Source organism: Phodopus roborovskii, unplaced genomic scaffold (assembly GCF_943737965.1).
Source record: "Phodopus roborovskii unplaced genomic scaffold, PHOROB, whole genome shotgun sequence".
In the NCBI taxonomy this organism is placed as follows: domain Eukaryota; kingdom Metazoa; phylum Chordata; class Mammalia; order Rodentia; family Cricetidae; genus Phodopus; species Phodopus roborovskii.
The window spans coordinates 24,405,503-24,419,523 of NW_026126410.1; the positions used below are offsets into that span (position 1 = coordinate 24,405,503).

Below are 14,021 nucleotides of genomic sequence, written 5' to 3' on the forward strand. Positions count from 1 at the left end.
ATGATTCCGTTGCCTGACATGGTTTTGTGTGTCTTCTGTGGAGTTGTTTCTGGAGACTCATCCATTTAATCTGAACCTCACTTTTACTCCAAATGAACTGTCAGTCATATAACTACATGTTCCAGGTGATTCCTGGTCATCCAGTCCCTGAACTCTCAAACCATGTGTTTCCTTAGGATGAGAATTTTCGGCCACCAAAGTATTTAAAGGAATATATGTATGAATGAGCAGGCTTATGAGTGTAGTTGGTTTTATTTTCACTGTAGATTTGCCTTCTCTTTGTCTAAAATGACTATCTGCCCTTCTCCTAGGTACCAAAAATTATGGAAAAGTTATGTGAAACTTCGCCACCTCCTAGCAAATAGTCCCAAAGTCAAACAAACTGACAAGCAGAAGCTGGCTCAGAGGGAGGTAGGTATTGAACTTGTTCCTTGGCGGCTGACGATAGTGCATTATATTGCAGTTCTAGATAAGATGAGGAAGAGATTTAAACAACTAGTTACTCCTGTCCCTGTTCTGGTATATTGTTTGGTTATTAAAAACCTTTTAGTATTCAAGGGAGGCTTTTTTTTTAACTTGAGAATTTTATACTCATATACACTGTTTTGACCCAGTTCACCTTAGCCCTCCACTCTAGCTGCTCCCAGATCCTTCTCTCCAGGTCACTCTTTCTTGTAACTACATGTACCCTTTTTTTTTTTTTTTTTAAAAAAACCACTGGGTCTGGCTGGAGTTGCTGGTATTTCCATGGGTGTAGGGCCATCCTCTGGATCACATTTTATCCATAAGAAGGCCTGTTTCCTAGTAAATCATTCTCTTGAGTTAAGTATCTGTTGTTTGTTTTGGTATTGGTTACTGAACTAGGGACTTACACACTTGTATGCAACATGAGTATCCTACTGCTGAGCTGCACCCTGGCCTTTCAATATGCCTTCTGTAGAAACAGAAAAAGCTTAAAATTTGTAAGTCAATCTTTATCCATAATTTTTACATTGTGTAATATTGGGTCTTAGATTTTGGGGTGTTATGGTTGTAAATGACCACCCTCCCATAATTCTTTATAAAGTTTGATATCTCACATCCTATATTCTTTACTAATGAATAGTATTATCCTCTATATTCTGGATTCTGTTTTAGTTTATATGTTAAGAATAAATACATTTAGCATTAACACAGACTTCTCAGTGAGGTTTTATTCTGCTATGGGTAGTATGAGGCTTAGAAGGTAGGAAAAGATGAGGACTCTGGCTTTGTCACATACTGTGACTTGAGGCAGAGTCTTTATAAAGGTGTGCACCAAGGCTGAGGGCTAGCTGCATGCCCTACTGTGTACCCAAGGCACTAAGGCTGAGGGCTAGCTGCATGCCCTACTGTGTACCCAAGGCACTAAGGCTGAGAGCTGGCTGTATGACCTACTGTGTACCCAAGGCACTAAGGCTGAGGGCCGGCTGCATGTCCTGCTGTGTACCCAAGGCACTAAGGCTGAGGGCCGGCTGCATGTCCTGCTGTGTACCCAAGGCACTAAGGCTGAGGGCCGGCTGCATGTCCTGCTGTGTACCCAACACTCCAAGGCTGAGGGCTGGCTGCATGTCCTACTGTGTACCCAACACTCCAAGGCTGAGGGCTAGCTTCATGCCCTACTGTGTACCCAAGGCACTAAGGCTGAGGGCTGGCTGTATGACCTACTGTGTACCCAAGGCACTAAGGCTGAGGGCTAGCTTCATGCCCTACTGTGTACCCAAGGCACTAAGGCTGAGGGCCAGCTGCATGTCCTACTGTGTACCCAACACTCCAAGGCTGAGGGCTAGCTTCATGCCCTACTGTGTACCCAAGGCACTAAGGCTGAGGGCTGGCTGTATGCACTATTGTGTATCTAAGGCAACAGGTGCTTGTGTAGATGCCTGAACTGTGCCATTGAAAACCCCTTTCCTGGTATGTGATCTATAGTAGGAACTTAATAGTGTAGGTGGTGGTAGTTACTGTTTAGGAATTCCTGGTATTTTTATTAAATTGCTTGCATCCCGATACAATTTTTTTGTTGTTGTTGTTGCACATGAAGAGTAGTGAAAAGGATGACTTAATTTCTGATTGTGTCTCATTGGTGAAATTTGAGGCCATTGTTCTTACCCCCCCCCCCCTTTTTCTTCCAGTAGGCTGTCATAGTCCAGGGTGTTTTCATATTTGCGATCACCATGCTATTAGCCTTGTGACTTTTTATTGGTGTGTGCTGTTGTGACATCCGTCTTCACTCCCCCCCTGCATCAAGAGGGTTCTGAAATGTGCCCCTGTATCAAGAGCATCAGGATTTTGCAGACCAGGCAACTTTTAGAATAATATAGATATCAGGTTGATTGTCTTTCTTACGTGGAAATGCTTAATGTAAGACTTGATAACTTTTTACATGGTATTTCAGATCCCAAGCCATATAGTGCTTCTCATTTGTAAAAACATATTTTGTTCCAATATGCTGAGTTAGTAAGATTTAGTTTAGAATAACAGAGTATCTCACATCTTGGCCCTCATCTCAAATAAAATAGTCTCCCTTTGTGTAAGGAGAATGGAAAAATTGTATATAAAACATTGAGTGACTCTGTTTTCTAATGCTTAATGCTTGGCTTAGTACTGCTTCAGTGTTGTTGGGTTACTTACAAATGAGCTCTTTTCTAGGAAGCACTCCAGAAAATACGGCAGAAGAATACGATGCGACGAGAAGTTACTGTGGAGCTAAGTAGCCAAGGCTTCTGGAAAACTGGCATTCGTTCTGATGTCTGTCAGGTGATGGCACTTCTCAAAAAACAGTGATGCCCACATATCTCTTCTTTACAAGCACTGGCAATGAGCTTCTTTTTCTTTTTTGGGGTGGGGAGCCACGAAGTTTCTCTGTTTAGCTCTGTAGACCAGGCTGGCCTCGAACTTACAGAGATCTGCCTGCCTCTGCCTCCCGAGTGCTGGGACTAAAGGTGTGTGCCACCAACGCTAGGCTATGAGCTTGTTTTCTAATTGAGAGGTGACTATGATTGATACCTGATGTGAAATGAACACCAAACACAAGCTTCTTTCCAGCTGTTTAGGGTTAGTTGTTGTTCTCTGTACTGATGCTGTGTGCGTTGTGGAGGTTCAGTAGGGAGGAGCGTGTATGTGTCTCTGGCTGGAGACCAGTCTGCCTTCAGCCATGTCTCCCCGCCGCTGCACATAGAAAGATACTTGTGCAGAAGTCCAGCAGCCATACATACTGTCATCAGAAGTTTACCAAGTTTCTGGACCAGTGACTCAGACTTCACTTCCTGTAGAGAGCCGAAGGCTTTAAGGAACACAGTATGCATTTCGTATTTGGAAACGGCAATAGTTTTTCCCTGAGTTGAACTTAATAGAGAAGGTTTCTGCTTTTATCGATAACTCATTAGTAAGCAATGTCTATCTTGTAGTTGAAATTTACACAATATTTGGTGTTCTACTAAGCCGGCATATTCTGGCTAGCTTTTTCCTTGATTCCTGTGTCATGGTTGGTGTTGGTTAAAGTGAAGGAAAGGGAGTGAGCGCATAGATGAGAGCAGGTAGTTTCGTTTGTATCATTCAGCCATAAAATACTTCCAAGTGTCCACAAATCTGTCTAATGCTAGCTGTACTTTAGTAAGTTCAGGCATGTACTCGTAGGTGTTCATTTTCATTCTAATGAACTAAAAAGTTCATGTTGCCATTTAATTATATTAAACAGTAGAACTTAGTCAAATTATTAGAAATATTATTAAATGATTAGCATTCTGAGTGATAGTCAGAATTGACTAATTTTTTTGTTTTGTTTTTTGATTTCTTTTTTTATTTACTATTTTATTATTTTTTTTTCTTATTTTACATATAGATCTCAGTTCTGCTTCCCTCCTTCCCTACACCTCCCCTCCACTCCTCCCTCCCTCCTCCTATATCCCCCAACCCCCCTCCTATCCCATTCCCTACCCACTCCGTAGGGAGGGAGGGTGAGGCCTTCCAGGAGAGATCATCAAAATCTGTTAAGTTATTTGTAGTAGGGCCTAGGCCCTCCCACTCGTCTCTAGTATCCCTCCATGGGGAATGTGTTTCCAAAGTCTTTTTGTGCACCTGGGTTTTTCTTTTTGATTTTCTCTGTGTAGCCCTAGCTGTCCTGGAACTAGCTTTGTTGATCAGGCTGGCCTCAAACTCAGAGATCTGCCTGCCTCTACCTATGAGTGCTGGGATTGAAGGTGTGCACCACCACACCTGGCTGAAACTAGTTTGCATTAAGAAGAACTTACTCATTATTGATGTATTAGTACATCATTGGAAATAGTTGGAGGATAGTCAGATACCATGATTTTGCCAGTTGATCAATGTCCTTTCTGGATTACATGCAGTATGTCTCCATGCCCATCCATCATGACATTTCTTTGTGAGTGCTTTGAGAAACAATCCTTTTTCTTGCTTTGATTCTTTCTAGGATTCTGTGAAGTCATCACTAATTTTTCTAGTTGATAATATTTCTCTAGAACCAAACATAATGTTATAAGATGACATCATAGACTATGAACAGACTGGTGAGAAGGCCACTAAAAACCTTGTTGATCTTGGTGACAACTCTGAGTTGATTGTCTGAGCATCATTAACTGCTCTGGTTCAGGTGTTACAATGTAGTGGAGGGTGCTTTCGTGGCATTCTCGAGACCCTAGGTTTATTCTCCAGCACCATTGGGGAAATTCTGACAATGTGATAGTCTGAGAACTGGAACCGGAAGAAACCTTTGAGACCTTCAGTTTGAGGGGCTTTTCTTTTCTCCCTTTCCTTTTTACATTTATTTTATTTTATGTGTGAGTGCTCTGCATGTGTATCACATGCCTGTCTGGTGCTCACAGAGGTCAGAAAAGGGTATCAGATTCCCTGGAATTGGAATTAGGGATGGTTATGAGCTCCCACCAAACTCAGGTCCTCTGCAAGAATAGTAAATAGTCCTACTGCTGAGATCTCTGGTCTCATATCCAGTGGTTTTAAAACTTACATATTTGTTATTTGGTTAACTTCAAAGTATGTTTTCAAAGAGAACTTTTGGGGAGCCCATTTGTGACAGGCAACAGGTGGGTGGTGGGTAACAGAGGCATACCCTGCTTTGATTTCCCTCTGGAGTTTCTGTGCTTACTTGGTTTACCTAATGAATATACCTTGTTTTAAAGCATTGAGCCCTTACCTTTAAGAAAAGTTATTATTAGAAATAGCCACTGCCAGTTCTTCCTAATCCTGTTGACATGGCACTCTTACTTCATTCTTGCTTTGGGCGGGGGTGGGGTGGTGTTTTTTCCATAGAAGGTTTCTCTGTGTGCTCTGGCTGTCCTGAACTCAATATATAGACCAGGCTGGCCGCAACTCACAGAGATTTCCCATTCCTCTGCCTCTGCCTCCTGAGTGCTGGGATTAAAAAGTGCACCACCACCGTGTTTTCTTGCTTACCTTTATTTATGTTTTGGGACAGGGTCTCTCTAATCCTCCTGCTTCAGCCTACTGAATGTTGGGATTATAGGTGTGTCTGCTCCCGGCTTGCACATTAATCCTTCTCCATTGCACACACCCTTTTTTGTTTGTCCACTGGGTTCATGTGTGTCTGCTTCTTCACAGGTAGTCTGTGCTCTTTGGAGTTTTATTTCTTTAGAACTTCCTTTTTCTTCTTCATTCTCATTTCTATACAACTTATTTCTCATTTTCATGTATGGCTTTCATTTTCTTTGTTTCTTTTTTTGAATATTATTTATACCTCTATTGAAATTTTTTTAAAAATCTTTTCCCTTTTCCTTATAAAATCTTTAGATGAGACTTTATTATGATTGTTCTCTGTAGCTCTGTAAGTTTTTAAAGTTGGATGCATTAAGCATAATATGTGAAATACTTCCATTTACATTCTGGAAGGCAGTAGAAGCCAAGATAGATTTTTTGTGTATCTTGAATATCTGCTTTTTACAGACTGTTCCCACCCCATGCTGGATCTGCCTGCTCTGCTTCCCGGCCCTGTGTTCATTAGGCCTCCTTACTTTGTCTCCTTCCCAAGTGTCTCTTGTTATATAAGGAGTTTTTGGGCCAGGTTAGAGAGCACAGAGTGAGGTTTCACCAGCACCATCTTGTCCTTCCCTAAGGAAGTAATAATTTAAGAAAAGCAGCTCTCCACAGAAGGACACCGTGTGAGGTGGGTTTTTTTTTTTTTTTTAAATTAGGGAAAGGGATCATAAAAATGGGAGGGGGAGACTGGCCTCCAGGGACAAGAGCAGTAGGAGAGAGAAGAGAGGGATGGTGGGGGTGGTGCAGACATACAGGGAAAGAGGTGAGCAGGACTTTTTAAAAAGGGAACGTAGTCAATGTATACAGGTGGTGCTCTTAGTGTTTGCAGCTAGCTGAGGGCGTATCCTGTCAGAACCCCAAGCACAGCACAGTACAGATGCCTAAATACTAACACTCATAGTTGCTCTGGTTTTACCCATATTTGCCAGTAAACACGCAGTGCTAATCTGTGGGTTTCCTTAGTCTTTGTGCTTTCGAAACCTGGTTACTCCACCTTTTCTCTCACATAGATATTGGTGCTACCATAGTCCTTAGTCTTTACACACTGCTTTTGTTTAGAGATCTTTGATTTCGGTAGTCTACTTTTTTACGTTTATAATTCAGTTTTTAAAAATTTCATGTGTGTATCATACCCATTCCCCACACCATCCCTCTAGGCCCACCCCAGTCTGTTACAAGTAAGGTTTTCTGCCAGCCTGGTCTCACTGGGGCGCCAGCCCCAATTAACACACTGAGACTCTGTATTAGATATAATGCTGTTGGCCAGTTACTAGTTTTTTATCGGCTAGCTCTGTCTTAAGTATTAACACATTTCTGTTAATCTAAGTATTTCCATGTGGTCTCATTTTACCGGAGAGTGGGCTGGTGGTTCTGCTCTCTCCAGTCTCTCCATGTTGACTCTTCCGTACTACTTCCTCGAATCCTCCTTGTCTCCTAGTCCCTCCTATCTTCCTTTCCTATTGGCCAACAGTGCTTTATTCATTAACCAGTATGAGAAACATATTTACAGAATGACATCTCCCATCACCAGTCTTTCCCATCTCCTTCCCAGTCTTATGCCTCTACTTTTCCCTTTTCCTTTTCACTAGTGAATTAAGTCCAATTAGCGTGCGTGTGTGGGGCGTCCATTAACTCCTCATCTAGGTGTGGGGGGCTTCAGGAGCCTGATTTGCAGATCATTTGGAATTTGAAAACTATATGTTGATGGTTCCTCACAATATTTCTTCTCCTCCTCTCTACTCATTCTTCATCTCCTTCTTCCCCCTTACCCTACACTCTCACACATACCTCTCTCTGTCACTTTCTCACACACATTCTTACTCTTTCACATACATATACACTCTCACGCATATATGTACTCTCTCTTTCTCTTACACACATGCACGCATACACGCTTGCGTCATGGATTAGGAAGAAAGTGAAAATGCCTGTGATTGTAGTTTAACACTGAACTGTTCACACTAGCTTTTTTTGAGCTTCCTGAAGTTTAAGTGGCTGAATGGTATTGTCGTGTCTGCATGCTTTGTTTTCATATTGTCATATTTTAAAATACCGCATTCATAAAAACAAAGCCGAGGAAGTGCCAATAATGTGTGTCATATGGTATATGTCTTGTGCCCGTGTTGAGAGCCTGCGGGTATCTTTTTGTCTTCCCCAGGTACAAGGAGCCCTTGCACTCGTAAATGCTCAGTAGATACTGTCCTCAGTTGCACTGTTAAGCAAGGCTTTCTGTCACTTAGATGCTCTTGGCAGAACTAGTGTTTCTTTTCAAGTGAATAACATAAGACTGATTTCTGTAGCTTCATGTAGACCCGTTTTCATGTGTATTTTTAATAATGCCAGCTTAAAATACTTCAGAGACCAAAATGAAAAGCACATGTCGATCATTCTGCGGGCTGTGCCCACCCTCCAGCTTGATGAATAAGAATGATTCCTTCATTCTCTTGAGTTCTAGGGAAACATTATTAAAGAAAAGAAAAAGATATGCCTTTCATGAACTCACTCCCAATAAGGAATCTTTAGCCAGATAAAAAGTGATTGAAGAAGAGATTTAAGCTCCAAGTCCTTGGGTGCCTTAATGGTCTCTGAATGTATGATCAGTAAGTGTTAGACCTAGTGTAGCTTTGGTAGGTCATGTGCTGAGATAGTCTTAAAGGATACTGAGGAGGCTTACAGGTTTGTGAGCACATTAACATCACACACGAATTTTACATACATGGAGATTTTTCTGGAGAAAGTTACTGTTTTTTTTTATTTGAGGCTCAAAAATGTCTTGACCCTAAAATGTACAAATGTGTCTTCATGTATTTCCCTGAAGTTGAAGACAAGGAGGCACAGAAAGTCTTAAGAGAGGCTGCCCTGCTGAATACTCACGGAACCAGAGCTATTCCTTCCAAGATGCCCATAATCCCAGAGCTTAGAGGCTTGAGGCAGGAGAATTGTGAACTCAATGCCATCCTTCTACATAGGGAATTCAAATTAGCCTCAAGCTATATATATAGCAAAGCCTTGAATTTAAAAAAATAAAGAATACAGGCTGGAGAGATGGTTCAGTGTATAAAATAGTGTACAAGCTTGAGGACCTGAGTTTAGTTTCCCAGCACATAGTTTCCTATGTAAAAGCTGGGTGAGGTGATGCATTCCTGTAACTCCAAAGGGTGGTGAGGGACAGGGAGATCCCTGGGACTTGCTGGTCAGGTGGTCTAGCCAAAACAATGAACTCTACATTGAGAGACCTGTCTGAAAATGAGGAGAATAATGTGAAGGCACTCAAATCGGGCCTTCACATATGTGAGCGTGAGCATGCTCTCCATTGCATGTGAGCACACATGCACGAATACAAAAGAGGAGGCAGGGGAAAAAGTTTGACAATTACTTTTTATCCATTTAAACTATCCTTGAGGTTAGCTATATTTAACATCCTCATTTTACAGGTGAGGAAACAGGCAGAAGACAAAAGCCCCAAGTTACACAGTGACTGAGTTAGAACAAGATCCAGGCATTGTGGTTTCAGAGATTTAGGAACTATAATATACTTACTATTCCTGTTAGACAGTTCTTCAGCCTGCCACATAGCCAGTATACTGTTTCAGGACTCTAAGATGGAATTTGGGATGAGAAAATAGTTCTTATTTATTGTAAACTAAATAAAATGTTTTTTTTTTTTAATGTTTTTTGTTTTGGTTTGGTTTTTTGAGATAGGGTTTCTGTAGCTTTGGAGCCTGTCCTGGCACTCACTCTATAGACTAGGCTGGCCTCAACTCACAGAGATCTGCCTGCCTCTGCCTCCCAAATGCTGTGTAACATCACTGTCCGACAAAAAATGTTTATATAGAGTTAAATATATTGAATATTTTTTCCCAGCATGCAATGATGCTGCCTGTTCTGACCCATCACATCCGATACCATCAATGCCTAATGCACTTGGACAAGTTGATAGGATATACTTTCCAAGACCGTTGTCTGCTACAGGTAAGAATGAGTCACAGAACTGCAAGCTCACACAGTAAAGTTGGAAGAGTTTGTCTTGCGGATTATAAGTAGTGCATTGGGTTCTCTTTGGGTGACAAGGATTTGGAGATAGAACCAACCCTCTCTTGCTTTCCCCCTGTACCTTGGCTGCTTTCAAGCCCCATCTCTCACATTCTTTTTGAGGCTGTCCCTACAAAAGCTGGACTAATGTACCAGCTATCTGTCAACAATCAGAACCATTTGGCATGCCCTTGTTTATGGTTCCTAGATTCAGAGTTCTAATCCTCTCCTAAAAGAGGTGGGATTTTAAGATTCTTTTCAAAAGAGCTTGCAGCATAATTCTGAAGGCGTTAAGGCCCCTTAAAGGTGTTGTTTGGAGTGTTATAAAGGTGGTGTCTCTATGCTGAACTTTTAAACAGCTTATTCCATTCAAACTATAGCTGGCCATGACTCACCCAAGTCACCATTTAAACTTTGGAATGAATCCTGACCACGCCAGGAACTCTTTGTCTAACTGTGGGATTCGACAGCCCAAATACGGAGACAGGAAAGTCCATCACATGCACATGCGGAAAAAAGGTTGGTTTGGATGCCTGTAAGATAGCGAGTGTTCGCACTTTGTTTGGTCTGTGCTGCTGCTTCCCAGCCCTGGCATCCAGTCCCCATCCTGGAACAGCAACCCCCTCACTTTGCTTCTCACACATACTGAGTAACATTCGCTCTGGGTAGAGCATTCTAATAACAATGGGTGAATATTTTAGAGCATTTTCGTCCTATCAGATATTTTAAATGCTTGCATGTAGATGTTTAACTTATTAAAGGCAAACTGGGGTGAGAAAAGATCCTTTCTATATGTCATATAATGTCCTAAAATACTTTTTACATTACTCATTTGTGTCTTTGTGGTTTTTTTAATAGGAATTAACACCCTAATAAATATTATGTCACGCCTCGGCCAAGATGATCCAACTCCTTCAAGGTAAATTTTTAAAAAGCAGATTTATGAGAAGTAATGTACATATTCTGTAATTTACTCATTTCATGTGTATACTTCAAATGGTTTGGAGAATATATTTATGAAATTCCTCAACTTTGGCTGTCTAATTTCAGGATATTTTCATCATATCAAAATAAATACCCTGTGCCCATGTGTAGTCCAGGTATCCCTTAGCCTACGCAGCCCTGAACAGCCACCACCTTCATCTACTTGTAGTTATCACCTTGTGAACAGCTCCTATGAGCTTCATGTGTCTTCTATGGCTTACTCTCTTGACATAGGATTTGTCTATAGCAAATGTTCCTTATTTTTTCTCATTGCTAAACAACACGCCATTGAGTGAATCTAACACATTTTGCTTATTCACTCAGTAGTTGATGGGCTGATGGACATATGCTTTGACTTTTTCATCTAAGAATGAAATCTTATTGAGATCATGTGGTAAATTTTGTCCTTCAAGGAACTGATTTCTTTTTTTTTTTTTCCAAGTGATTATACTATTTTATAGTCACAACAGAACAGTGTACAAGTGTCCCTATGCCTCTTTAAATCATTTTAATTTACAAACCTTGATGTATGTGTGATAGAGTGCACACTCTTATGTGTACAAGAGGCTAGAAGAGGTCATGAGTATCTTCCTCTGTGCTTTCTGCCTTACTTCATTAAGACAGTATCTCTACTGAACAGAAGCTTGTTGTTGTCGCTAAGCTCACTGGACAGCAAGCTCCAGAATTTTCTTGTTTCTGTCAATACTGGAGTAAGGCATCCATAGCTATGCCCAACTTTTTACATGGACGCCAGGGATTTGAACTTGGGTCCTTGTGTTTTCATGGCAAGCTATCTTTCCACTGAGCCATCGCCACAGCCCTGTTCCTGTGTTTTTATGTAGTTATCTACACTTACTCATCTTTCTGATCTAGTCATCCTAGTTGGTATGAAATATCTTAATTGTTTTTCATTATTTCCCTTATGTGTCATGATTTTTAATACCTATTCATGTGCTTAGTGGCCATTTGGAGAGATATCTGTTCATGTCTCATATCTTTAGTTTCTTTTTTTATTAATGATTTAATGCAAGTTTTCTACATTCTAGATGAATCTTTTTTCAGATCCATAATTTACAGTCTTCCGTCATTCTAAAGATTGCATTTTATTTTCCTGATGTCCTTTGAGACAAAGAAATCTTAATGAAGTCCAATTTTTCCTTTGTTGTTTTGATTATGATTTTGGTGTTATGCCTAGAAAACCATTCCCAAGTGTAAAATAACAAAGAGATGCTCGTTTAATGATCTTTGCATTTTTTATCTCATATGTGTAGGTTTTTAAATTCACTGAGTTGATTTTAATGTGGTGTCACATAGAGAGTCCATTCTGCTCTCTCTCTCTCTCTCTCTCTCTCTCTCTCTCTTTTTTTTTTTTGTTTGTGTTTTTCTGTAGTATCTACTTGTTCACCACCATTTGTTGAGGACTTGTTTCAGGACTCACTTCTCACTGTGGTTCTGGGCTTTCTCTTGTGCTAAGCACCACACTGTTCTTGATTGATAGCTTTGGAGGAAGTTTTGAAATATTGGTCTACAGTTTTTCTTTCCTATGGTATTTTTTTTTTAATTGGCTTATGGTAACTGGCTACTGGTTGGCTTTCCTTATTTCTTGATTTCACATAAGATATATTATAACGTCTTCATTTTTGTGAGGCTTTGAGTCCTGAAGAATCTAGGGAGTGGCTGGATCTATGTATGAAATGTCCTCTCTAGGTTCATGTGTTTGAGCACTTGGTCTCCAGCTGGTAGCACTGTTTGGAAAATTGTGGAATGTTTAAGAAGTGGGACTTAACTGGAGCAAATGGGACACTATGAGTAGGCCTTGATGTTTTATAGCCCACTTCTTGTCCTTCAGTACTTCTTGGTGGCAGCCACAACGTGACTGACACATTATACTCCTGATGGCGAGCCTTCTACACAACAATGTCCTGTGTCTGTTCACAATAAACCCTCTTTCAAGTTGCCTCTTGCCAGGCGTGTGGTGCGAACCCCTTGAAAACAGAGTACAATCCCATCTTGTTGGCTGACATAGATGCCTAGGTTTAGCAGGAGGATTATTTTGTGTGTGAAGTAGAGCAGACTGTATTCTGAAAGCCAGTTTAGGACACTGCTTGAGGGAAGCTTCCTTTTCAAAGTGGCAAGTGGAAATGTTTCCTAGTGTTGGCTGTCATTTCCTGTCTAGGTTCAAGTGGAGGAGGGAGCCAGCACTAAGGCAGTTGCTGCAGAGGCTCCTTCCTCCACGACTTCGCTTCTGGTCCTTCTTCCTACCGCTTGATGATTCTTTATCTGAAATGCTCAGGACTGGAAATACTTAAGAATATCTTAGAGTTTGAATTGTTTAAACATTTTGGAGTATTCCATTGACTTTATCACTTTTGAGTATCTCTAATCCCAAAGTCTAAATGTTCCAAAATTCAAATATTTTTAAAGAGGATTGGTATGGTTGCTTGAAAAGCTTTGTGTTCTAATTTCATCTCTTTTGCTGTGATTAATAATAATAATAACAATAATAATAACAACAACAACAATAATAATGATGTCTGACCAAAAGCAATTCGGGGGAGGAAAGGGTTCAACAACAATAATAATAATGATGTCTGACCAAAAACAATTCAAGGGAGGAAAGGGTTTGTTTCAGCTTACAAGTTCAGTCCATCATTGAAGGAAGTCAGGCTAGGAATCTAGCAGGAACTTAAATAGAAACCATAGGAGAACAATGCTTGCTGGATCACTCACAGGCTCATATGTAGTGAATGTGCTTACAGCTCAGACCCACCTGCCCAGGGAATGCTGCAGTGGGCTGGGCCCTCTTGCTTCAGTTAACAGTCAAGACATTCCTTCATAGACAAGGTCACAGCCCTTCTCATCTGAGCAGCCCCTCAACTGAGACTTCCTTCTCAGGTTGAGTTTAGTCTATGTCAAACTGACAGTTCAAGCTATGTAGGAGGACCACGTGGGGAATGGATTTGTAGTTCAGAGATGCTTGGCCTATGTGCCAGTCTTCCTTTCCATTGGCTTGCTTATGTTTCTTTCGTTTGAGGTTGTCTTAGTTCCAACCATGTTTTTTTTCTTCTGCTCTTCAATTAAGAAGTACAAAGAGAGGTGGTATAGAGCTTTAAGATTCTAGTTTGAAGTTATGTATATGTCTCACTGTGGCATTCTTTCTGAGTCTGAGATTAAAGAAGAACCACTTCAAAAGTACTCAATCACACCCTAGGGATGCAGTGGCCCTTGTTGTATCATGGAGTCCAGATGACCAGTATTTTTTTTTTTTATGCCAGTTTTGTTTAGGGGGCAGGACACACATACTGTGTGTGTGTGTGTGGAGGTTAGAGGAGAACTAACAAGGAGCAGATGCTTTCCTTCCACCTCGTGGTTCTAGGGATCCAGCTCAGGTCATGGAGCTTGGCAGCCAATGCCTCTACTTGCTGAGCCATCTCACTGGCCTTCAATGACCAGCT

The 14,021-nt window shown here is 41.0% G+C and overlaps 1 protein-coding gene across 3 annotated transcripts in view; it reads left to right on the forward strand.

Annotated features, from left to right (window-relative positions):
• Drosha (drosha ribonuclease III) overlaps positions 1-14,021 on the forward strand; it is a 103,315-nt gene that overhangs the window by 52,712 nt on the left and 36,582 nt on the right. For all 3 annotated transcript variants that reach the window (XM_051182576.1, XM_051182574.1, XM_051182575.1), the window contains exons 18-22: positions 312-411; positions 2,668-2,775; positions 9,415-9,522; positions 9,963-10,101; positions 10,441-10,501. In XM_051182576.1, the coding sequence (XP_051038533.1) occupies positions 312-411; positions 2,668-2,775; positions 9,415-9,522; positions 9,963-10,101; positions 10,441-10,501 (516 nt within the window). The remainder of the gene's footprint in view (positions 1-311; positions 412-2,667; positions 2,776-9,414; positions 9,523-9,962; positions 10,102-10,440; positions 10,502-14,021) is intronic.